Source organism: Xenia sp. Carnegie-2017, unplaced genomic scaffold, assembly GCF_021976095.1.
Source record: "Xenia sp. Carnegie-2017 unplaced genomic scaffold, XeniaSp_v1 HiC_scaffold_24, whole genome shotgun sequence".
Lineage (NCBI taxonomy): Eukaryota > Metazoa > Cnidaria > Anthozoa > Malacalcyonacea > Xeniidae > Xenia > Xenia sp. Carnegie-2017.
The window spans coordinates 12,256,039-12,282,992 of record NW_025813487.1 but is presented as its reverse complement, the minus strand read 5'-3'; the positions used below and the strand labels follow the sequence as shown (position 1 = coordinate 12,282,992).

General features: G+C 34.2%; 2 protein-coding genes and 2 long non-coding RNA genes across 4 annotated transcripts in view; all 4 read right to left on the bottom strand.

Moving 5' to 3' along the window:
• The window catches only part of LOC124452160 (receptor-type tyrosine-protein phosphatase F-like), a 52,504-nt gene extending 46,782 nt beyond the window's left edge, over positions 1-5,722 (bottom strand). The window contains exons 1-7 of the mRNA XM_047002745.1: positions 5,719-5,722; positions 5,255-5,569; positions 3,905-4,036; positions 3,747-3,842; positions 3,575-3,650; positions 2,820-3,111; positions 2,678-2,744 (exon numbers count right to left, since the gene is read on the bottom strand). Of these exons, the coding sequence (XP_046858701.1) occupies positions 2,678-2,744; positions 2,820-3,111; positions 3,575-3,650; positions 3,747-3,842; positions 3,905-4,036; positions 5,255-5,569; positions 5,719-5,722 (982 nt within the window). The remainder of the gene's footprint in view (positions 1-2,677; positions 2,745-2,819; positions 3,112-3,574; positions 3,651-3,746; positions 3,843-3,904; positions 4,037-5,254; positions 5,570-5,718) is intronic.
• Positions 5,723-6,715: 993 nt separating this feature from the next.
• Positions 6,716-7,923, bottom strand: LOC124450496. The gene is made up of 3 exons (XR_006950013.1): positions 7,873-7,923; positions 7,197-7,357; positions 6,716-6,946 (listed from the first exon to the last, which is right to left on the bottom strand). It is a non-coding gene; the product is annotated as an uncharacterized LOC124450496 (long non-coding RNA).
• Positions 7,924-13,280: 5,357 nt separating this feature from the next.
• LOC124450490 lies at positions 13,281-21,802 on the bottom strand. Its single transcript, XR_006950005.1, has 3 exons — positions 21,573-21,802; positions 21,322-21,441; positions 13,281-13,530 (listed from the first exon to the last, which is right to left on the bottom strand). It is a non-coding gene; the product is annotated as an uncharacterized LOC124450490 (long non-coding RNA).
• Positions 21,803-23,955: 2,153 nt separating this feature from the next.
• Positions 23,956-26,340, bottom strand: LOC124452159. The gene is made up of 4 exons (XM_047002744.1): positions 26,292-26,340; positions 25,497-25,645; positions 24,986-25,291; positions 23,956-24,266 (listed from the first exon to the last, which is right to left on the bottom strand). Exons 3-4 carry the CDS (start codon positions 25,230-25,232, stop codon positions 23,956-23,958), a joined length of 558 nt encoding a protein of 185 aa, XP_046858700.1. The 5' UTR covers positions 25,233-25,291; positions 25,497-25,645; positions 26,292-26,340.
• Between the last annotated feature and the right edge of the window lie 614 nt (positions 26,341-26,954).

The following is a 26,954-nucleotide window of genomic DNA, read 5'->3' as shown; positions in this document are numbered from 1 at the left end:
CATTATGTTCAGTGGTTTGCAACGTAAATTGGGATTTTGTTTCCCCATCAGGTTTTGTTAGCATTAAAATTTTTCCACGGAAAAATCTCTATCATTCCACTGCATTTAGTGATTGTAAGGAGGGGTGAGCCAGCACGATTATTTAGTCCGGCTGTGTAAAATTTTTTACGTTCATCTTTAATTCGAAAACAACAAAATTCTAAAGAAATAAATATAATGATGACGATCTGAAATTTACATAGCCGGCTAGCTGTCTTTCCTAATTTTGAAAGGTATCTAGGCCAAACATTTTTGCATGTGATGGTGTTTTAAAAGCATTATTGTGGGTATTGTAAGGACTCTGTGTCAATAATCTGACACATGACAGTGTTTCCACAACAACTTTGTCAGTATTGTATGGTTTTCGAGTCAATATAATCTTACACGTGACTGCGTTACCATATCGATTTTTTGGCAGAATTCATAGGTTTTTTTTGGCAATAACCCAGTTGCATTTCTGACCATTTGGTAAGTCCTGCAAATTTTAATAGTAAGCAAATACAAAACTGAACAAGTGTGTTAAACTCATAGCTACTGAAACGGGAATCCTCATACATTTGGTTTGCGTAGTTTAACAAGTAAGGATCTAATGTTCAAGCATAGGTATGAATACACAATCTAATCTCGTATATAATTGTTTTCGGTTGTGCATGAAACAGCCGTGCACGAGTTAAAAAGAAAACCACCTAAGTTTACCTATCAGTGCGGCGGACGTACTTTTTAAAATCTCCGCACTTTGCAAGCCAAGACTCAAACTTTCATTTCATGACAACAAATTTCATTTTTATCACCTCGTTCCAGCTTCCAACCTTCGTGAATTTTTTGCTTATTTTTAATGTTAGATTGAGCCGAAGATGCTAAACTACTCATAATAGCATATATACTATGAGAAATTTGACTGAATTTTTAGTCCGCTAAGGATTTCAAATCTGTAGAAGAGAACACATAAAACACATTACCTCAAATTCGAGCCTCAATTCCTCCATGTTTTTTGTTCTCAGTTTTTTTACGTGCTCAGTAAAATTTGCGAGTGGAATTGGTAACCGATTACGGGTCTCGATAGCTGAAAAATAACAATGTGAAAAATATTGTCAGATAAAGGACATAGCACACAATGGCTATGTACTAACAAACAACAATTTACTATGTCAAGATAGCTTTATCATCAAGATGTTTTGCTTTTCATGCATAACGTTACGGCAAGCGTATTGTCAATCATTTTCATAGTAGGCAATGTTGTAAATATAATTATCTTGAAATCAGATTTATTACACAGAGCTACCTGGAACTCCAATTAAATTCAAATCAAACCACATTATTATTGTCATCAACTACATACATGGAAAAAACTTCTACTTTTTGTCGACTGACCGAGCGTTTCAATAATACATGTCTCATATAATAAGCAATGTAATCAAGAAAAACTACCAACGTTATAGAAAAAACGATATTTTTCAAAATTACTTACTTTCTTTGTTTCCATACATTTGTTTTTCGGAAATTGACTTGTTTACATAAATATTTTCTTCATTTGGTCGTACAACAGGATCCGCAATGTCATTAACGATGAACGCGTCGTTTCTAACGGACAGCTCTTGTCCATTCCTATCCTCATGTTCTGATTGCAAATGCGATTTAGGCTCTTGAACAATAGCACGTCTTCTAGAAAAATATACAATCATTAGCAGAAGACAGTAGTAGTAGAGTACCCACGAGTTGATTGTTCGTCCTTCTTTGTACGCAAAGTTTGGCCTGCTTGTACTTCTTAGTACAAAATTTTCTTAAGCGTATCATGCTCCTTTTTATCTTACAAAACAGTGCTTGCCATTTTTTAAAACAGAAAATGCTTCATGCGTTCTCTTTATTACAACCAAAACAATATCCTCAGACATTGTCAAATAGTGCAAAACTAAGAGTTGTCATTTGTTTGTGCATATATTCAGCAGGTTTCTAAATCCTTAAAAGGAAGTTTGGTAAAATCTTGCAAACATATTTAATGCTCAATTGTATTTGATAATTTCTCTTGTTACTCTGAGAAAGATGGGACAATATATGATGCGCAATTGTGAAGAAGAGTCTGATATGTAAGATAAAAAAAGCATTTGCAGTGTTTCTAAGCTAGTTATATAAACACGTAAGATCAATTGCAAGAAGTGAAAAATTGCATGTGAAAGTGTCAAACATTCACCTCTCACACTAATGCTGTCAGTCGACTTTACTGTTCATTTTAAACTCCTCCTACCTTCTCCAAAGAGTTATTAGCACCACAAAGACGATAGTGAAAACAAAAGCAGCTGCAGAAGCTGCAGCAATTGCAGTTACGTTGTTATCATTGTTATCATCATCTTTACTATCGCCTAAGAGAGAAAAACAGAGAAAGACACATGCCTTTCAATATTGCATGCACTATCACCACACGATTGAAAATAAGCAGTGTTCAGATTTTTCCATATCGAACTTCAAATTTGCACATCATAGAAAGAATGCTTCTGAATCCAGCGAATTCATTTATATAAAAACAGTTATTTTATTGGAAAAAATTGAAAAAAAATTTCCACTGTCCATTTGGCAATTTTTCTCCGCGATTTCGTTTAAAGTTATGCTTCGACTATTAATAAAGCCATACTCTTAAACTCACCTGGAAGCGGAAGTAGCTCTGAAGCAGTTCTTGCTGAAGGACTCCATTCAGTGGAATAAAAATCACCCTGATAAGAAGTGCATTAAATTTTGATAAAAAAAAACCCAAAAAGAAGTTATTAAAAAAAAATTTAAGCAATTACCTGATCATTTATCACCACACGCTGGAAAATTCGATAAGTAGTATTGGGTTTTAGAGGAGCGTTATAATAAACTCTTTCGGGAGAACGACGACCTCCTAATCCCGAAATACTTGAATTTGAGCCATCACCAAGTATAAACACGAAAATACCACCACCACTTGGCTTAAGTACCGCAGCAACGTAAAGGTTTGGTGGTGAAGGAGTCGAATATGTTTCTAAGTCTTCAACATTTAATGTAAAAGGCGATGGAAGATTATGTCTGTCACCTTGCATGGCAATTACGAATAAGTACCTGAAATAAAAAAATATACATATTTTCCATGGGAAGCGTATTGCAAAAAAAGACACCAAAAAGATCAATGGTTCAAACAACGATAGCATTTGAGTTTAAAATTTATTTTTTAAATTAAAAAAAAGATCATGAACAAAGTTGACTGACTATCCTAATAGCCAAGATTAATATGGCTAAGTACTGAGGACAACCAGGAATTGCTATATATTGCACCCTCGATCCAGGTTGCAGAATAAGAAAAAATAAAATATCCCTAGCAGCAGGTATTTTCGTTATTCGTCTTTTCTGAGAGTCAAGATTAACCATGTACAATTATAAGCCTTTAAGTTTAAATATTTATGCATCAAAGAGTTATAAAATCTGACTGCTTCTTGTGTTATTTCCATTAAGTAAGTAAATGTGATGAACCTAGTGTTTATAGGCTCAAAATAAATGATCTAAGAACTTACGTACTATAACTTACTCATATTTAACCGTAGGAATTTCTAAAGAAAATGTCAAAGTTTTTTCCGACGGGTTGAACGTCCCTGTCGGAGGCACTAAAAATACAAAACCTATTTTAAAGTGCACAACCTCCCTCCATTAAGTAGTAACAGTTACACAAAGCAAGAGAAGATTTCTAAATGAAAACGTACGTCCATTTGTTATGGCCATTTGCTTTTCACTGTAATTTCCAAAACCAATTTTGTACTTGCCAAAACCCACACATAGTACGTCGTCGCTGGTTTCAACTCATTTATGATAAAGCTTTGATATTCGGTAGTAAAGGTTTCTGAAAATTTGAAGCTCTTACTAGGTGGTATACAAACAGTGTAATTGACAATTTTCCCGTTTCTCTTGCTTTTATCAGGTGGTTTCCACGTGACTGATAACGATGAACTACTGATGACAGAGATTGTTATATTTAGAGGAGGCCCTTCAGGAACTAAGTAAAAAGACAGTTAAAATTTCGCATCATGTTATATAGTCGTATTCAAGAAAAAACATTGAGTCAAACGTTTATTTTGACAACTGAAGTAAGTTCATTTCAGTTTTACGGTAAATACAGTACTGTAAACGTGTAAGGTCGTATCTGATATTTTGATGATCATCATGGTTTTCTCACCATTCCATGTTTTAAGAACAAATTTAAATTGTAAGTCAAAAATTTTCTATATGTGCAAATAGTTACACATACGTCCGACAAGTGAAATACATTGTTTTACTGCGTCGTTTTGTTTTGTAAATGAAAACATTCTGACAGAGTAAAACAAGTTAGAATGTAAGAGGGAAAAGAACCGAAACTCGAAAGAAGCACAGAAGGCGTTCTACAGGATACACCGTGTTATCGCAATGAAATAGAAGAAACGTCTGCGTGCTGCCATGGAAACTTCAAATAAAGTGAGGAAGGTAGATATGATAAAACTTATAAAAGACCAGAATAGCGATAATTATTCCCATATCATGATCAAATACTGAAGAACAAGAGTTGAAAGATGTCAAGAGAAAAAAGTAACTCCAAACACATGGACTGGTTACGATAGGTATTGCGAGCAAAGTGTCTGGTCATTGAAGCACTGAGCAGATATGTTTTTTTCAGGTAAAAATTTTCAACCTGATCCCAACAAGAAGAATATTTGTTATAGAGACACTGTTATCGAGAGTATTTTACTTCCTATCGAGCATTTTGAAGAAGAAGAAAGAAAATGTCAGAAAATAATCCTAGCCAATTAAGAGCTAACAGCCATCTTTGAAAATTGGAATGGCATTGATAGCCATAAAACATATGATGGTTAGAAGGAAGATTTGTCGTTTGGTAGCTCGCTGCTCGTGGTGGTAATAATAAATACAAAGACACGTTAGAGTAATTACCTATATCAATACGTGGCTTGCCTTCTACGAACGTTTTCATTCTTTTTATAACTTATGAATTATAAGAAATGGAATGGGGCAGTTTGCTTCGTCGAGTTAGTCATGGCCAGAATCCACAAATAATAATCGGGGAAAATATTCCACGTTCACTTACACAATGAAATTTTAACGAGTAAAAACGACTTTATATTTAAGATTTAAGTAGCATACGATTTCTTTCTCTCCTAGCTATGTTTGAAATGATGCACACACATAAAAACGAAGAATAAAATAGGATGAAATATAATCTTACCATCTTCTTTTGTCTTAAAAGAAACATTCGCTGCATCTCCAAAACCTTCAGAATTTCCAGCAGATACAACTACTGTGTACATTGTGTTAGGAATAACATTGCTCAACATGTAAGGCTTAGCAACGTTAGATGGCTCAGTTTTGTTTAAAATGACCTTCCTTTGATTTCTCAATATGAACCTAAACTTTGTCAAAGGATTTACAACATCTGCGCCGGGAGTCACTGCAATGTTTTGGGGATCCATCCACGATATTATAACGTATCTTGACACACTGTAAGTGATATTGAGACCTGTTGGGCTGCTCGGAAGCAATTCTACAACAAGAAAGAAAGATCTATTTTGATATACAGGATGTATAACAAAAGAAGATCTTTAAAATTAACCTATTGTAAGATTTCAGTGCCTAAGGACTATGCAAATCATACTGGTGCATACTTGTGCATGTTTTGCTGTTTGAATGTACCCATGGTATTGCAATTTACGTGATAGGCATTGAAATTATTACAATTCGTTAATTTCAAAAGGTCTTCTTTTTTGATACACCCTTTTATATTTGCTTTTCAAGTGCACTAATTAAATGTAAATAAAGCGTAAACAATGATTTTACTATATAACGTTCTGCTGCAATGAAAATTATCATTCTCAAGATTTTAACAATCCATTCCATTATTTATTTCAGTACTAATCTTAAAAGAAAGGTAGAATCTTAAAAGAGAGTTAACATGATCTAAACGAACGTTCTGGTTTCACCTCTGCTTTTGTGAACAATTATGTAACTTTCAATTTTTGCAATAAACACATATTCATAAACAAATAAACACATAAACATTCACAAATATCTAAGAAGTACATGGGAGGATGGAGGAAATTAAAAAAAAAATTTCTAACGCGCCGGCACTTTGGTTTAATCAAAAGCAAAGAAATTGGGGAAAAAATACTTTGCAAGAGTCCAAAACGGCTTAAAAGCTCTAAAACGTTACGAATCATAACTTGCAGATGAAAACTTTACAATATGGGAGAAAGTTCAAAATTAAAGGATAATTTTAGTTGTATTTGTTGGTGGATGATCAAAAGAATTTAGCTTACACTACTAGCTTTGCAGTATAATATAGTTCTTAATCAGTGGCGCCGCCAGGTTGTTCAGACTAGGAGGGCCAATGAAAACGTCAGATGTGTGAGACTTCAATGGGGGTTCAGAGGCATGCTCCCTTAAAGAAATGTTTGACTTTATGTTGCCTAAAACGCTATTTCTCACAGGCAGGATTTATAACAATCTAAAAGCCACACGTTTTTAGAATGGCAGCATTTTGTTAGATGTGTTAGCAAGTGTATTCAAGTCCATCTTACAAATAACAATGCTTGACGATTGCTGTTTACTATACTTTGCTATGTACCTGTTAACAGGAAGCAAATCTTTTTATTGCTGTTCGAAATCTATTTCATTTCATCCTTCAATTACAAAATTGTTCATCAAAATAACTGGGGGAAGACAAGCTCCTTCAGTTCCTTTCCCGGGCCACGCCACTGTTCTCAATTTTAATAAAGTTCTTAACTCCGCCACAAAGTTCTACCCTTATGCAGGGTCGATTGTTGTAGGTCACTGGAGTAAGTCGTAAAGCTCTCGTCCTTGTACCTCCTTTGATGTTTGATATAGCAGCTTCTTTGTAAGCGTTTTTGTTTCCTTTGAAAACCTGAAAAACCGTTAAATCCTACAATTCAGCAGTCGCACTAGCATGTGAAAAATTTTATCATAACATTGCAAAATTCAGTTTCAAAAATACTCTAACTCCACTTTACTTTTTGTGAATTCTGATTAGATACTGACTCCCAGTTTATTAAATCAGAAGTGGTGTTAATGTGATATTTTGTCACCCAAATTAAGGTTGTTGTGTCTCCAAAAATTGCAACGGAGTTATTAGCATAAAGTTTTTCAAAGCTTACTTGAAGATAGTGATTTCCATCAGCAGTAGGAGCACACCACGATCTGCCACTGGATATTCTTGCATTGGCGGCATTGTGCAAATTTATTGCCTTTGAAGCGGAAAACAATGAGTCAGGGAATTTTTTTGTGTCGTTTAACAACGGCCTGGCACAGATATGACCTATGAAAAAAAATTCACATAGAGATAAGCCATGATGATACACGTAAGTAATGATGAAAGAGTTAAATCATGATGATAGATGTAAGTCTTGATGATAGAGGTAAGTCTTGATGATAGAGGTAAGTCATGATGATAGAGGTAAGTCATGATGATAGATGTAAGTCCTGATGATAGAGGTAAGTCATGATGATAGAGGTAAGTCATGATGATAGATGTAAGTCATGATGATAGATGTAAGTCATGATGATAGATGTAAGTCATGATGATAGATGTAAGTCATGATGATAGATGTAAGTCATGATGATAGAGGTAAGTCTTGATGATAGATGTAAGTCATGATGATAGATGTAAGTCATGATGATAGATGTAAGTCATGATGATAGAGGTAAGTCATGATGATAGAGGTAAGTCATGATGATAGAGGTAAGTCTTGATGATAGATGTAAGTCTTGATGATAGATGTAAGTCATGATGATAGATGTAAGTCATGATGATAAAAGTAAGTCGATACTTACATTTTAATAATGAATGATGGGAACATTTCTCTTTCGTTGTGACAACGCATTGAGAAAGATTTTTTGCTTGGTTGTTACAAGATAACTTTCCAGATAAAAAAATTTGATCGCCTTTGCTTGATGTCCATATTTTGATAGAGTTAGCTGCAGGGTAACCAAATACCGTGTTTTACTAGCTTACATACTGCAAATACCGTGTTTTACTTTATCTAAGGAACCGTCTTTACAGATTGCAAAGTTACCATCATACTTCGTGATAACATTTACAACTCCTTGGCTTGGGAAAATGGAATTTGACAGGTATGCCGTTTCAACTAAAGAAATTAGAGAACAAACACTTTTATAAACGTTGTCTTTTCAATGTTTTTGAGAAGGGAGAAACAGGATTATGCGTAACGACAATCTTTTTCAATTTTGCAAACAAATGAACGCTGTTTTCCATACGCAGTTTAAAGAGATTCGACTCGTCTCCACACCCTGTGGGCTTGGTAGCTCAACAGGTAGAGCGGCGGACTAGTATCCCGAAGGTGCGAGTTCAAATGTCGTCCAAGTCACATGTTTTTCATGTGCATATTAAACCATGTTAGGATTAATATATTATATATATTCTCTGATGCTGGCTTTGGAATTAAATTGTATTTGAGAAAGCTGTTTCTGAAATACAGGATTTATTCTAACATAATTTAGCTAGAAATTACTGTATAATAAAATTAATTAAAGTATTCATCAACATCAAATTTTTAACAAATTGAAAATGAAAATTAATGTAAGTAAACTTACGGTAACAAATTTCAACAAACGATGTGGTGCTGCATTGATATTCAACATAAAGATACTTATTCAAACCAGGACAAATGTTTAAAGGAAAGAGATTTTCATTAACAATGACAATACACTCTCGTTTGCCATCACAGTGTCTCTTCAGATGACACGTGACATCGACACTACAACTGTAGCCATAACTTGACCCACAAATATTACTTCCAGTCAATCCGCGGTATGATGCACTTTTGATGGTCATGTATTGACGTTTGGGACAACTGACGTCCGTCATCTTTTGTCGAAAACACGCTATTGAACCTGCAAGAAAAATAAATTCTATTTTAAATAACCGTGGGACATTATTTCTAAAAGCTGTTGATTAATGAAAAAAACTACAAATGTTCGAGAAATTCAATCAACAAAGATAAGTAACACTTGCGTATGTAAAATTTTTGTTTTTTTAAAGTTTATCACTGTAAGCGTATTGATACTGACGCGCAGAAAATGAGAAAATAACGGACGTTTGTGCGAAAGCCACTAGCTCCCTAAATTCCCACAGCGATTTCAAGTAAAAATACAAAACACCGAAATCGGAATTGCATTAGAAAGACTATAGAAGATCGGATTCTTCTATTGTATTAATTAAATCACAAGAAAAAACAAGTCTATAGAACATTGCCACCTGACATCATAGTCGACATGTTGATGTACCAATAAAAATTATTTTTATTTAATGAAGTTCCTTCTCTTTGAATACCAATATGAGTGTTTCTTGTGTGCTGAGCTGATTTCTCATGTTTTCCGTAGCTGACTTACCATGTTTTTGAATAACTTGTGATCATTTAAAATATTTTGATGAGTTTTCAATTTTGGTGGACCGAAATATGAATTAACAACAAAATAACCCTTACCGAAATGAAATTGCTTTTTTGGTGCAGACTTACAATTAGCCATTTTCAAATAAGGATCAACTCCTTTTTTGTCTTGTAGTTCTTTAGAAGTCCAAGGTCTTAAACATCGAAATTGATTTTCCAGCTATGTAGTACCGTATTTTTAGACCTCCCCAAGAGGTTTGTTTTACAGCATTGTTGTTGACACAAGCAACGTCATTAATGTTGTGCGTATCAGTGTGGATATACAACATATCAAGACGATGACCATTTACCCATTTATTAACTCCTTGAAGACAACCTGGTACGTTCAACTTCAATATGGCGCTGTTATCTAAGAATTTAAACTGAGATGAAGGATGAAGACAGTTGTGGGAAAGTTCCAAAAATCGAAGAGTTCTTGCACCTAGTGATGACTGTATTTTTTCTGTATCATAAATACACTTTCCAGTTTCGACATGTTTCAAGAAAAATCCAGTCGTATCTAGAAAGAAAAAACAAGGCTTTAATTTTTTGCGTGTCATTTCATCTGTCCACGCATGATTACGCATAATGTATTTACCGTAGCAGATATCATCCAATGACGTCATGGTGTCGTTACATTGATATTCAAAGTAAAGATACTTGTTCAGGCCAACACAAATATTGGAAGGGAAGAGATTATCATCGACACTTATATTACACACCCGTTGACCATCACAGCGTCTTTTTAAATGGCATGTAACATCGAAGCTACAACTGTAATTGTAACTTGAGCCACAAACATTTCCTTCATTCAATCCACGATATTTTGCCTTTTTTATGACCATGTATTGATTGTTAGGACAGCTAACGTTTGTTATTTTTTCACCAAAGCACGTCACTGAGCCTATACAATACAAAAGTTGTAGATTTTAAAGGTTATAGAACCTTTCATGCCTGCAATACTAACCCAAACGCGACATTTTACAACATTTATACAAACATAGAAGTGCCCTTGTACGCAAATCCAAATCAAAAGATAGAAATGAAAATGAGACAATATGTCACTTAAGACAATACTTTATGCAGTACAATATATGAAAAATGTGAGATTAACTTTTGAAAATAGAGACTTCTTAAAGCGAAGTGAATTACTTCTGACAATATTCCAGAATAACGGTCAATAAATAAATATCTTACGCATGTAAATTAAAGTGCTATATGCACTTGGATGTATATAAGACAGAAATTACCAAACATTTTTGTACGTGCCAGGATTCGTTGATTAATTATGACATTCCATAAATATGAAGATAGACGTTTTATTTTGTCTAATGACATGTACAAACAAGTAACAACAAATAGACATCAGGTATATCCTATACATAGTGTGGGCACCAAGGAGGAAACAAGGGGTGAGTCGTCTCCGCAACATCTGTGGGAGACGTTGGCGTCAATCTTGTGTTAATAGGGGGGACCATATTCATATATTTTGCTATGCCTGGGTAATTTCTCTTCAAAACAATTTCACTTTCAAAAGAAATCAACCTGGCATAACAGAATATATGAATACCAATTATCGCAGAATTGACGCCAACGCCCAAAATGAATTCTTTGTGCACATAACTTCAAAAATTTCAGCAGCATTACACAGTACGTACAAAATGCAAGTGACATTTTTGAGTCCCCCTTACAAAAAAATTTCTGGAGCTTCCGATCCTAGATGGACGGAGGACAGGTAGCGGATCTAGGGTAGGTCAGAATGCATCACTAAAATATATTTCCATTTTAAAATACTTTAACCACATCCTATTGCGAGAATTTTGGTCTTAAATATTCTTTAGAAGTTTTTAACTAACAGCATTTTCAAAAACGTGTTTTGTGTATAAAATGAGCTTAAGTAAAATGTAAGTAAAATGCAAAAATCATAGACTTTATAAGCGTGAAAGACAAAAATCTACCGCTTCTATCCAAGTTAAAAATATTTTCAGCATATTTTATGCATTACACATGGCTTTAAGTTCCAAAAAATAACAGAAATACGTCGTTATTAAAGCTCTCTCCTAAATTAAAGTTTGTTTTCGTTCCTCAAAAGGGACCTAGTAATTGGGTGATAACAATATGGGCACCTGATTACTTTGGCTTTATTATACATATCTATGCTCACAATGAATTCTTCATGTACATACTTAAAAAATATCAATAGCATTACACAGTATGCAAATCACGTAAGTGACATGTTTTACTTCACCCCCCGGAAAAAAATTTAACAAAAACTTCAAAATCGAGCTGCTAGAATCATCGCAAACATGAGTAATGTTGTTGATCACGAAATTGCTTTGAGAGCTTTAGATTGGGAGTCTCTTGATATTCAAAGGCAAAAAAGTAAAGCAAAGCTCATGTTCAAATTCCTTAACAACACGGGTCCAAAGTCACTTACTAGTTTATTTAGTTTCAAAAGCGAATCAACAGATTATCAACTTCGTGGTTTTAAAAAAACACTATGCTTACCTCAGCCACGAACCAATAGCATGAAAAAAAGCCTCAAGTCTGGAACTCATTGCCAAATGAACTTAAAGAAATTAGTTCTCTAGCGACCTTTCAAAGAAAAATCGCTTCCCACTTTCCCAAAACAAATATGTACTCAACTAATTGTAAATAGCTTTCTAACCTAGCTATACTTCATTCAATATACAATTTAGTGTCTTGTGTATCGTAAATGTAAGTAGTTTACTATTCTATTGTAATTTTCATTTTTGCACACGCCCCATGTGGAAATCAACTTGTATGTTGACAATGGTAAGCGTGTTAAAATAAAATTATCTATCTATTATAATAAATGTATGACGAATTAAACATGTTCGGCTGTTCCGGGAGTGTATTCAATTAGTTTTGCAATGGCAAAAAAAATTTCCATGAGAAGATGAATTAAATAAAGGTCAAAGTGCCGTATGGATTTGACCAAAGTTAAATACGAAACACTATAATCACAATTATGCACTATAAATTAAACTGACACAGAAGAAACTATAATGAACTGCTCTTGCATGTACCTTGATAACGTTGTCTTTCGTTCGCGTTGATGACAACATAACAAGTGTGATTTTTTCCACCGTATAAAATATACTTGTAAGGGATTTTGTGTTGTCCGATTCCAAAGCTAGCAGAAGGTTTAAGATATGACTTTTCTATTGTTTCATTTATGTACTCATGTGAACATGTGAAGCTTTCTGGTTCTTTCCAATTTACGGAATTATAATAATTAAAATATCGTCGTTCCATGGTGGTAACGTTCATAACAATCGGAATGCATCCACATGTCCCTAAATAAAATTAAGTTGTCTTTAACTTTTGTCCAAAGAAAAAGAACAAGTAGAAAATGAGCCTCGTTTCGCAACAAAATATTGTTAACAATTCGCATTAAATCGACAGTCATCCGTAAAACTCAATAGACAATAACTACAGACGATATTATATAACTGCATGTATTTTGGCTGTACTGTCATATTGTTTTGTTGTTGTAACTAAACATATCAACAATGAGCGAGAGATTATGCTTCGTTCATGCTGTAAGGCTAGTGTAAGAAAATCAGTTAAGTACTTTAACATTTTCAGGGGATTATACCTCACTTTGATGCACTTTCAAAGAACACGGTGCCAATTACCGTTTTTTAAATGAAGCAGTACCTCTGTAATATAAGTGTTGTGATTATTTGCTAAGTCCATGTTTGCTAAGTACATAAGTTAATGTTCTTTATGGAAAAACTGTTGTTATTTTACCTTCAAGTGGGCATATTTCACTAAACATTTTAAATCGCTCCAAAAGATATTTCTTCTCTTCGACACAACAACGTGTACGAGTATTGTTGCATTTCAAATCGATTCCAATTTTGTCCGCAAAAAATTTTTTCCATTCTTCCTCACAAAACTCAAGTTCTTCATTCCAACCCATTTTCATTGTGAATCCTTGACCAAATGACAGCCACAATAACCACAATATCATTAAACTCATCATTGCTTAGATCCAAGGATAAACAGTAAAGATCTAAATTGTAATCGATTACTGAATGTATTACAGAAAACAATGAATTTATATTTAGATCGACAATGACTACATTACAATTACATCTGTAATGCAAGCAGACAGCGATAAAAACATGTTTTTGGGCAGCATATGTACATTATCTAAAAAATCCAGTCTAGCGAAAGTGTGTATCAGATGGCTCCAGTGGCGGATGTAGGGTAAGTCAAAATTAATTACACAGCACAATTTGGAATATATTTACATTTCTATAAGCACCTTCAGTATAGACAAGTCCGTTCCTAAAATTATATTCTTTAGAATTTTGAATCTAATAGCATTTTTCTCAAAAAACTGTGAAATTAAAATTTAGCAGCTATAATTTATTTTAAGTAACGCTGGATCCGCTAATGGATGGCTCTGTCAATGATATTGTTGCTCTTTCAAAGTCACTGTAGCTATTATAAGGTAACGTGGTAATATTTTTTTAAATAATGAACCTTGGTTATCATTCAATTAATGCTTTATCATTCTTACTGTTCAGCAATACATTAAAAAATAATCAAATATTCTACATTAAAGCAAAATATAAAATATTACTACATATCATGATAAATTAAATGAATATCATTTATTTTAGATATAATGGATTAGGGACATTAGACTATATTACAGTAATAATAATTCTCACTCTGAGTCTTAAAATAACAATCGTGCACTGTTTTCCATTCTTTCATTTCAATTTTCCGTTATGTCAAAAGACTTGACGAAGTCCAGTCAAATCCTTGAAGTATGTTAAGCTCTGTACAGTAATGTTCTAAATTATAATTGATTGTTGGATGTACATATGTTATCACAGAAGACTTTAAATTTATATTTAGATCGACAATGACTACGTCACAATTACATCTATGACGCAAGCAGATCACGATCAAAACGTATTTTGAGCAATATATGAGCATTATCTAAAAAACTCATTTCAGTAAAATTGTGTAGCTAGAAAAACTGTTCAGAAATTGATTGAGTTAGTCTCATATGGCTGTATGTTGGCTCTCTCAATGGTAGTGTAAGAAAGATTAGACTAATAATTATAAATCCACATTAGAAAAGAAAAACATGTCAATCATACTTCAGTAAAATATACATATCGAAGGCGAAGACATCTTGTTTATTCCGTCCAAAGATTTGTGAGTATATATTTCGAAAGATCATCGGTTAAGGTTAAATTAAATTGGTAGGAGACACTTCAATTAAATACCTTTGGCCAAAGAAAGAGTAAACAAGAAAGCTGCGAAGTGTTCAAGGTGCATTGCAAGCAAGAGTGGAGGTGAGGCAATAGAGATTAAAGCAATCGCATTTCCAACAATATGGGCACCACTTCCTACAAGGATAAATATAGACGAATATCCACATCTCCATGGTTTAGAACTTGCAGACTTTGATTCTTCCGATAACAATGGTAGCTGTGATTCAATCGACATCTTGATAGGAGCTGATCATTATTGGACGTAGTCACAGGTGATGTCGTACGAGGAAAAATGGTCAAACAGCGATGAGCAGCAAATTGGGATGGCTTTTGTCTGGATGGTCATCACAAAAATCAGACGGACATACTCTGAACAGCCTCATTTTAGCAGCCGACTACCTTGATAATTCTACTGTCGTAACCGATAGGGATGAGTTAACAATATCAATGAAGCGTTTTGGGGAAACTGAGAGCGTTGGCATTGACTCCTTTGACTCAGCAAACTCACCCGAGGAACAAGATTTTGTGCGTAATATTCGATTCACTGGAACACGCTACGAAGTTGGTCTGCCGTGGAAGAATGATCATGTGCAAATTGATGATGATTACGAACTCTTTCATAATGGATTGAGATCATTGCATAGAAAACTGCTAAAGGATCCACCAAATCTTGAAGAATATAATAATGGTATTACTGAACAATTGGCAGCAGGAATAGTCGAATAGGTTCCGGCATCTGATAAGGATCGTGGTAAAATTCACTATCTTCCACATCATTGTGTTATACGAAAGGATAAGGTTACTACAAAGCTACGCGTTGTATATGATGGATCTGCTACGACGAACTTGCGTAACTTTTCACTAAACGATTGCTTACTGACCGGGTGGAACCTCATTCCACAATTCTTTGATTTGCTCGTCAAATTTCGACAAAACAAGATTGGGCTAGTTGCTGACATTGAGGAAGCATTCTTAATGATTGGAATTGACAAAGAAGATAGAGACATGCTTCGTTTTTTGTGGCTAAGGGATGCTAGGGATCCTCATTCAGAAGTATTAAAGCTAAGGTTTTGTCGATTGGTTTTTGGTCTACGACCTTCGACAGCAATTCTTGGAGCTACTATCAACCATCATTTGAAGACACACGAGAAACAGGAGCCAGAAACTGTTGAACACTTGAAAAATTCTCTGTATATCGATGATTTTGTGTCCGGTGCAGAAACCGATGAAACCGCTTTGCAAATATACAAGGGAACAAAGCAGTTGTTGGCCAAGGGTGGATTCAACTTGCAAAAAATGGAACTCGAATTCCAGTAACAAAGTGAAGTCTGTCGAAGTGTTAGAAGGTAACAAGAATTTGAGCTTGATTAGTGACAAGTCAAGCGTTACACAAGATGATCAGTCCTTTACAAAGTCGACAATTGCAAAAGAGTAACTGCTCACGGAACCCACTCAAGTCAAAGTACTAGAAATGGTGTGGGATACGATGGAAGACACATTTCTATTCAAATTGACTGAAATAATCGAGTACGCCAATTCGTTACCTGTCACAAAGCGATCGTTGTTGAAATGGTCATCTAATATCTTCGATCCCCTTGGATTCTTGTCTCCTTTTACGATAAGGCTGAAGATTCTGTTTCAAATCATGTGCTTGGATATACTGGGGTAGGACTGTGAACTGCATGGCAATCTACGTGAACAGTGAAACGTTTTATTGTCAGAGTAAAGGTTTCTAAATGATGTTCGTGTACCGAGGTGCTATTATCCACCCCAACCGAAATACTTTACTACACAAGTTCATGGATTCAGTGATGCATCTGAAAGTGCAATTGGTGCTGTTGTCTATGTAGGAACAGTCTATGAGAATGGTACCATCGACGTGAAATTAATCGCTTCAAAGACAAAGGTCGCACCAGTGAAAAAGCAAACGATTCCCCGATTAGAGCTGGTGGCAGCGACTGTACTAGCGAAGTTAGTAGATTCTTTGTTAAAGGCACTCAAGTGGAGTCTGGAAGTTTTTTATTGGGTTCACTCGATGACAGCACTTCACTAGATACGAAACGATCGAGCATGGAAACCATTCGGGCAGCATCGAGTGAACAAGACTCGAAGTATTTCATTGACGGAATCTTGGAACTTTTATCCTGGATCACTTAATCCTGCAGATTTACCCTCACGAGGTATTTCTGGGCAACTACTTTCGAATTCTTCCTTATGGTTCAATGGACCCAAATTCTTGGCAAGGGGCGAAGAAGAGTGGCCAAAACGTCCAGTTGGCGACCTCTCACAAAGTGACGAAGTTCTGAGGGAAATTGTGGAAGAGAATCCGAATGTCGTGAGATCACTAGTTTCGAATGAAATCGAACAACGAGCCATGCCAGATCTTAACAAAGCATTCTACATTACTCGTTATAGCTCTATGAAGAAACTTCTTCGAATAACTGCTTATGTAATGAGATTCATCAACATGTTAAAGATGATGCCACGGTGCGAGCAAACAACAAACTCACAACCTCGGAAGAATTAAGCTCAGACGAAATAAGGAAGGCGCAGCTGCTATGGATAAGGTCTATTCAACAACTATCCTTTGAAAAACAAATATTATTCCTTCTGTCAAAGAATGCGAATTCTTCAATACCTATTTACGTTAAGCAATTTGGGCAATTTCTCGACGGTGATCACGTGATGCGGTGCCATGGGAGACTGAAGAATTCATCGCTGAATCTGGAGAGCAAAATCCAGCATTTCTTCCAAAGGAATCAAGATTTGTGGAGTTATTAATTTGCGATGCTCACCACAATGTGAAGCACAGCGGGATTCGTGATACACTAACAACCATTAGAGAGCATTTTTGGATAATCCGTGGTCGAGAAGCAGTAAAGAAAATCGTCAGGATATGTGTCGTTTGTCGTAAAGCCGAAGATCTTCCTTATAGGGGAACGCTTCCTCCAGATCTTCCTGTTAGCAGAGTGTCGGATGATCCCCCTTTCACAAACGTAAGTTTGGACTTTGCAGGACCGTTGTTCGTACGAGAGAGTTGCGAAAGGAATAATTTGTCGGATAATCCAACAAAGGTGTATATTGTATTGTTTACGTGTGCCTCTACTAGAGCCATTCATCTGGAGCTCACTACTTCCTTAATCGTTCCAGCCTTTCTCCGCGCGTTCCGCAGATACACTAGTCGACGAGCACTGCCAGCTGTTCTTATATCCGATAATGCTAAGACTTTTCGAGCTGCATGCTTAGAAATTCGCAAGTTATGTCGTTCTGAGGAAGTGTTATGCTATCTTGCAAACCATCAGATTACATGGCAATTTATCGTCGAAAAGGTCCCTTGGTGGGGAGGCTTCTGGGAACGTTTGATTCGAAGCGAGAAACGTACGTTGCGAAAGGTAGTTGGTAGAACCAATCTAACCTACGACGAGTTCCATACTATTGTGGTTGAAATCGAGGGCGTAATAAATGCACGACCCTAACCTACGTGTACGACGATGAAGAAGCTGTATCTCTTCCGCTAAGCCCGTCGCACTTGTGTATGGAAGACGAATAACGACCATGCCAAACAGTGAGCACTTTGAAATTCAGAGCATCTATCAATCTTTGACGAGAAAGGCGAAACATCACAAAAATTTGCTGCAACGTTTTACTCTTCAATGGAGAAACGAGTGTCTTTTAGCCTTACGAGAGCAATACACTTCAAAATCAAGAGGTAATCAAAATCCCGAAATAGCAGTTGCAGATATCGTCATTATTCGCAACGATCAAACAAAACGTATCTTTTGGAAGGTGGCGAAAGTTGAACAACTGTTACAAGGTGACGATGGAATTACACGAGCTGCACAAGTCAGAGTCCTTCGTGGAGATTCTAGTCATTCACACTTGTTGCGACGTTCTATCAGGCAACTTATTCCAATGGAGGTTCATCAGGAAGAAGACAGTAACGAAAGAGTAGAGAGCGATAAGTACGGCGAAGAAGAACAAGTGCTTCGTCCAACTGATCGACTACAACGCAGCGCGGGAATAACAGGACAGTTGCGAAGATTGCAGAATACAAACAAGTTCTAAATAACTGTACATTCTTAGCTAAACATAGTTTTGTTTTTTGTTTTGTTTTTGACCGCATTTTATTATGTTAACCCTGGGAGTGAAAGAAAGATTACAGTAATAGTTATAAATGCACAATAGAAAAAAAACATGTCAATCATACTTCAGTAAAATATACATATCGAAGGCGAAGACATCTTGTTTATTCCGTAGAAAAATTTGTGAGTATATATTTCAACGATCATTGAAGGTAGCGACTGTAGCTGTTATATATATGCGTGATTTTAGTTTTTTTAAAATAATGAAACTTGGTTTTCTTTCAATTTATGCTCTATTCTTCTTACTCGGTTCACTCTAAATTTCAACTTGTGTTTTAAGAGATTTATTGAAAGATGAAAAAATGCTTTTTGTGGATAGCGCTAAGGAAGCGAAGAAAGCGAGATCAAATTAAAGTCAAAGCAAATCATTTATTTTAGATAAATAGATTAAAAACCCAGGACGATGTTAAAATTCTTTAACTGAATATAAAAATAACATTTGTGCACGCAGAACTTCCCATTAGCTATTTCATTTCAATTTCCCGTTGTGTCATGATACATGTAAAAAACCTATGAAATAATAAAGTACTTTACAATTTCTTGTAACGCAGCCTCTATAGCTGTATAGCTATACTCATGTTGTCTCTATAGCTATACCCGTATTGGATTTTCATTCGAATTTTTAATTCATCGAATTAAACACATTAGCAGCTATAAAACAGTTAAATTGCGCAGGTTACAAATTAAAAATTAACAGTTGAAAAATTAACTCAATAAATTAAAAATTTTAAAAGATAATGACCAAAAAAATAATGTTGAAAAGGGTGTTAGATGAGGAAGAGCTCATGAAATAAATGAACATCGATATTAAGAGCATTTAAGTAGTTTTGGGTTTCAACGTTATCTTCAGATTGCTTAAATTCTTTTATAAAAATATACAGGTATATTACAGAAAATCGTGGAAATACTTTGCAAATTTTTACATTTTTAAAGCTTGGCGTTACTCCTTTGTTTGCAGTTAATGGTAGAGTACTTGATGACAATGAATACTCCATAAGAATTGAAAATCTCAAACGGATTTATTTTTAATGTTTCGCAGGTGCTACTGAAGGACAAAATTATTTACAGAACACTGGAATAGGATTTGTTTTTGATCTAGTTGAGAGATTTGAGCGAAAAATATGATAATATATGAATCATAATATGAATGTAATAACCTGTCCCAAATCCTACATCAAGCATGGAGGTATTGTAGTAAATGAAAAAATCTCTCCATTTACTATAAGAATCAAATCGTTGTTGGCGGAAGTTGTGCGGTGTTTGTATTAACACTTATCTGCCAAACTCAGTCGAAGAAATAATATGCAGTATTAAATATTAACATAGCATCGACGACAAAGAAACCTTTCGTTTTACTATGAACTACATCACATCTTACTTTTGTTCTTTTATTAATTGAAAAACTGACACAATAAGGCGGCTGCAGAAATACACCTTAAACAAACAGAGAAAAATTAAGATACATACAAGTCAGACGAACAAAAGAGTTGTGGCTTTCGCAAGGTTTTACTTCAACTGCTGGCCAAGGCTGTCGGCTTCCTCAAATGTGCAGTGCCATATTGAGTATATACAAACACTCAACCATCTTCCCAGTTATTCAACATTTTATAGAATTTGTTTTGCGTCAATTCCTATCCTTTAGGAATCAACAATAATAATTTAAATGTGTTAGGAAATTTGGATGCCGTGGATTGGTTGACGAAGCAATGTTATAGAAGATAAAGTTTTTGATATTTTAAAGAAATTCCTTTGTTTATACGAAGCAACGAAGCACAAATAACGCATCTAAAGTGGGCAAACACGGCAAAACAGGTTAATGACTTTAATTGCTCAATGACGAAAAATTATATTGTTCCCATATAAAGCGTATTTTAAGTTTTTGACTATCAAATTTACCACCTAAGTTTGATTTACGCTGCAGCACGACTCTCTCTACCATCATAAAAAATAAATCGTTTGAAATTGTGTCGTCCAGATAATAAAACTCACTTTACAAGTGTTCTTTCTTCGACTAACATTCGTACATGGTTTTTGTTTTGTTTTTTTTTTTTGAGTTTTGCTGTTTGCTTCATGAAGTTTGTTTACGTTTATTTGAAAATATACATACTACTATTCAAATTATGAAAAAGTTAAGAACAGGGTAAAATGTTTCTGAACCAATCAAAGTGCGCTGTTTTACCGGAAGTTAAGCTTGCGATATTTCAATGTATTTTGTTGCATCTGAACGAATTGACAAAGTTTGAAAAACGGGTTGCTGAATTGGAGATCTCATTGATGAAAGATTGTATGTAGTTCACATACGTAGACTAACAATTTCAATCTTTATGTACAACATTTTGGAAAATCGTGTGATTGAAAAGAGTCATATTCTTGCTAACATGCAGAAAAATTGTTGCTTATACTTTTGCTATAAACGAGATTACTTACCTCTGATCCAGAGACGCAAATATGCACAGAAACACACACAGAAATATGCACAGAAATACATAAACCATTTGGACAGATTGACGTGATCAGCAAGATTAGAGATATCAAATATAAACACCACTGAAATAAAAATAAATTCCATCATAATAACATAGATCGAATTAAGAATACGTCAGTTTCAATTAAAATTGACTATCAAAGTATAAGGATTAAAGTTTGTTGCACAGTTCCCACCCTCCCCTCCTACGTACATGAAGAAAGGAGAGCTCCAATATCCGTGCGATTATGTGAGACGTTAAATGAACGCGCACTCCATATACATGACCTGCACACAACAATGACAGCTCATATGACTTCAGCAGTTCTTTTTAAACCTTCCACTTCAGTTAAAATTTCTGCCAAACCGTGATTATTTTTCGGGTGGGCGCCATAATTTTATGTGACGCGTAGTTGATTACGCGTATCATCCAACTTTAATTGATGTCCCTAAAAAGTTATAAGCATATATGTATTATTAATTATTAACATTTATTACTATTTCACTCGTTGTACATTTTATTATCAGGTTTTAATAATCTGTCATGATATAGATTCTTGAGTCCTAAAATAATCCATATAGAGTGATATCACTCGATAGAATGCAAACAAAATACGAATACGAACAAAAATCTACTATTTATGTCAGCCCGTCCACTTCATGCTTTCTACATCAACATTTTTACTCTGCATAAACTAGACAGCAAAAAAATGAATTTTATGATAACGATGTCATTTTTTGTCACGACTGAATCCAATAGACCTGTTTAACAAACCTGTTGCATTCAGTTGTTTACATTGGTCAAATATTTGATATTTTCTAAAGATAAACAGGAAACTTATTACAGCAAGTATTTCTCGAAAATTCAAAGTGTCTTTATCTAGAGCAATGCGAACCCAATAAATAAAATCTAAAAACTAACCATTACGGGAGAAACGAAATAACGTTTTTTAAAGAAATTTGTGTTTTCTTTACGACTTCCAAAAATAAATGGTTAACTATAAAACAGAGCAACGGGTAGACAAATAAAGTCAGCGTGAATGGATTGGTTTTGACGGTTAATTTGGTAGTCGAACATTTCATACGACACTTTAGAACGAATATTCAAATCATGAAAAAGAAGCAAAGCTTGAGTAATGCTCGTTTACATCTTCGAGTGTTTGAAGGTCCGTTTTATCCAACCATGATTCGCTTAATTGTGGTTGCCATAATCCTGGATTTCCCAAACTGTGATGTAAACTGGAATACTTGTATATTGAAGTGTTGGAAAAGACAAAAGTTCCTTGTGAGGTAAAAGAAATCTGTGTGAATATGTTACAGCATGTATTTCCCCTTAAGTCATCTCATATCATCTTTAGACGGAATATACTGACATGTAGTTATCAAATCTCCCTTTTATTTAAAAATTTGGATTTTTGTTGTGAAATGTCCTTTGAAGTGTTTTATTTTTTACACTATCGTTCAGAAGCGGGAAATTTGAAGCAACGGCCGCCATGGATTGTTTGTTTCGAACTCGGGTTTAATTTCGATTTGCTTTTTGTTTATTACTTTTGTTCTTAGTACTCAATTTAATATATTCAAATATAAAATATTACTGATGTTGTACTATTTAAAATGTTGACAAAATTCGTAGTCAGCCCTCAAATTTGGTCGTGCTATGTAAATTCTTCATCATTAACATTATTCCTTTCTTTAGAAATCTGTTGTTTTTACAGTAAGTGAACACAAAAAAATTTACATAGAACGACCAAACTTGGTGGCTCGCTACGTCACTGCTAAACCTAAGAATTTTATGTTATGTTAAAAATTGTTTTTAAATCCTAACCAGAATTTTTTACTCTCATCAGGTTTCCTAACAACCTGGACAGTCTACATGTTTGCACATGTAAATTGTCTACGTTAGTAGAGTCCTGAGAAGGACTGTTGGTGTTGAATTTAACTTACGTTTCGACAACCTTAGCGGTAGTCATCTTTACAGTCAACGTTGTCAAAACGTAAGTCAACATCAACACCAACAGGATTTTACTGGTGATGGGCGATACCTCTATTATCGATTTGATACGATACCGATTACTTTTTCTTAAAAGTATCGAGGTATCGATTACTAAAGCGATTACTTTCTCCAATTTCAAAAAATAAACAACTGAGTGGCTTGATAAAAATCTTATAATAGAATTGCTAAAGTGCGGCCTTATATACTTTAACAATACGACGAAATGGTTACATGTTATTATTCTGAAGGCGAGATCTCGAAGTGTATTAATAAGTAAAAGTGAATAAAATATTAAAATAATAAAACAGAAAAAAAACAAAATGTTTGTGAAAATCAATAATGAAAAGGAAGACAAACTTACATAATAATGAAATTTTAAAAGTAATCGAAGTCCTTTTTCGATACCACGCAGTATCGACTACTTCCGGATTAGGCTCGGTATCGGAGTTATGATCATAGAAGTAATTCATGATGATAAAGATAAGTCATGATGATAGATATAAGTCGTTTTTAAAGATAAAGGTAATATGTTGTTGTTTAAAATCATTTAGTTCTACTGTTTTTTCATCATTATATTTATGTGTCCTAAAATGTCTTAAAATGTTTAAAAGAATGAATAAGATTGCTTACATGTTATGTACGAGTATTGAGAACAACCATTATTTTGAGTGATGGTGCATTGAGATAAATCATTCACTTGAACTTTGCAATTTATATTTCCAGGTTTAAATGATGGATACATCAAAGATGATAGTGGCATCGAGCCTTCCACAGATGTTGCGGTAGTATAACCAAAGTGCTTACAGACAATTGTCTTTTCTTTATGCAAAATTCCATTTTTGCAGATCGTTAAGTTTCTAAACTTGGTAATAACATCTACGATACCTTTGTTCGGAGACAGGCGTACATCATGAACTACACAAATAGAAATTAATTATTTTTAAATAAAATGAAAATTAGTGTATTTCTCAATATGAACACAGTATTCTTAGTCCCTGTTTTTTAATGCAAATTATATAAATTTAATATAATGTACTACAAAACACTAAATCAGAAATGTTTTACAATTTCCTGTCAACTATATTTTAGAGAAATATATTTAATTTGATAAGCATTATTTTGATTTCAATTTCTATATCAATAATGGACACATTACATTGAGTACATGCAGATAAGTTCAACTCTACCTTTGGGTTGTAAACACGAATCATAAAAAATTGTGTCCAAGTGATTATGTGAATCATTAATGAAAGCAAAACAAATACAATTTATTACAGGTGAGTTCTGCGTTTGGCTTTTTATGTTAAAAATTATATCTTTGTATGTGCATGCTGTATTTATGAAAAATTCTGTAGTAAGAATTAATGAATATAAAAATATAAATCCAATTTTAAATGCCATTTTTGGCTTACTTAAGATGATACTAATATTTTTAAAATGAAATAGATTAAATAAATCAAAAAGAGTGCAATAAGAGATGTATGTCTATGAACAAAATTTGTATTAACAAACTAACAACGCAAAATTGAGCAGACATTTAAATTTAATTGAAATATTAAGAACATAAGTTTAAATGTCACATGAGCCGAGGCACGTGAATCATAAGCAAAAAAATCTGCCTATATAACACTTACGATTGCAAATTTCTCTGTGTGGCATACTTGTGTCGTTACATTGATATTCAAAGTAAAGATATTTATCCAAACCAGGACAAATATTTGAAGGGAAATGATTATCATCAACAGTTATATTACAATTTCTTTCACCATCACGGTAATTTTTAAGGTCACATGTTACATCGACACTGCAATTGTAATCAAAACTTGAACCACAAATGCTTCCTTTTCTTAATCCACAATATTCCGCAACTTTTATCACCATATATTGATTATAAGAACAACTAACGTCCGATATATTTTTTCCAGCACATGTTACCGAGCCTATTAAAGACACACAAATATACGTAAATTCAAGTCTATACAAGCTTATCTTTTAATTGCTGTTAAATAAAAGTTGAATTTTATAAAAATGAAGTTTCTGGTAGCACTGACCTCACTGGCGCCATATCTATAGCTAAAGCCTTGCAGTGGCTTTTGATCATAGTTTAATTATGTACATGCTAACTAGATAAAAATTCTAACTTGCCTAAATTAAATCGTTCATCTTCTTCGTCATTACAATTGGCCAGTTCCACGTAGTATCGATCTCCTGAAGCTGCTATACATTTATTATAGCGTGAATAGAGTAGACCACCCCAAAATGTTTGGGTTATGGCATTGATGGCTCTGCATGGTCTAACAAAGGTTGGATAAATCCGCAATAATTTATGCTTGTCTTCGTCTTTTTCAAGACAGCCAAAAAAGTCTAGATTCAAGATTGAACCAGATTATAGAAATTTAAATCGAGCTCCCGAGTGAAAAAAATTCTCTGTAAACCTCAGAATAGAAGTACGATATAAACCTCTGTCATAAACACATTTCCCTGACTGAATATGTTTGATGAAAAATCCATTCGTATCCAAACAAAGGACATCGATATAAATTAAAAAAATAGGACTTCATTCAAAATAATTCAGCATACTGAATTCTATCAATATACAAAAAATTCCATAAAAAGTCATCTTGAAATTCAATATTTGAATTACAACAACAGACAAAAACGAGTGTTTATTGCTGTCTTTATTTGAAAGACTTCATTGGCCTTATTTTATATCTTACGTTTCATGTTTAAATTCAAATATAGTATTTCAAGATGGCTATTTTGTTCGGAATCTATTTATTTTATATTTTTCAACATTGGGGGCTAAGCCTGGTTTTTCAACACTCCCAACTCATTCTTTGAAGCTTAAACTGTATAAATTCCCATGTCTTTCGTTTTTGATGAAAAGGAAGTTTATCTGAAATAAGTTTTATGAACAAACCAAACGGTCATTTCACCAACCTATTGAAAGCGAGCAACCGCCGTAGAATTTTTGCTTTGAGCTTATGATTAAACTAAATTCAAATTTGAATTCAGAACTATTCACTCTCGTCAAATGTTGTCAGTAGTCGACGTATAAGTCCAATACGCATTTCACTGCACGCTCGTGTGGCAGTTTGAATTGATCCTAACAAAAAGAATAATAACCAAAAAAACACCATCCAACATTGCACCAATAGTAGCTCCAGCATTTTCACCGTCTATAAGATAAAAATGAATGACGAAGAAGAACATAAAACATTAAGTATACAAGTGGTGAACAAAAAAAGTAACCCAACTATAAACAATACATGGTTACCTAAAGATATCAATAGATTACTTAATAATACATTACGCATAATACATTACGAATAAATGTAACAAATCATTTCATCATAAAGACATTCTTTAGAAATCCATTGTTCTTACGGTCAGTAAACACAAAATATTTGCCGCAACTGCGTAAAACACTTTTATATTGCCCATTTAATAAATACGACGAGTTTTTTAAAGAAGCATTTCACATTAAAAACTAATCCTAATCTCAACGTTCACGTTTTTCGTTTTAACACTATATTCAGCCTGTAAATACACTCATAAATTAGTTCCAACCAGTATTTCATTGTAATATTTACAATCTAATGA

Excerpts from the sequence above, each read along its gene's own strand:
- LOC124452159 (XM_047002744.1), bottom strand. The coding sequence starts at position 25,232 with ATGGTGATAAAAGTTGCGGAATATTGTGGATTAAGAAAAGGAAGCATT. Across the intron at positions 24,267-24,985 it reads ACACAGAGAAATTTGCAATC|TTCATGATGTACGCCTGTCT; the intron begins GTAAGTGTTATA and ends CTATTTGTGTAG.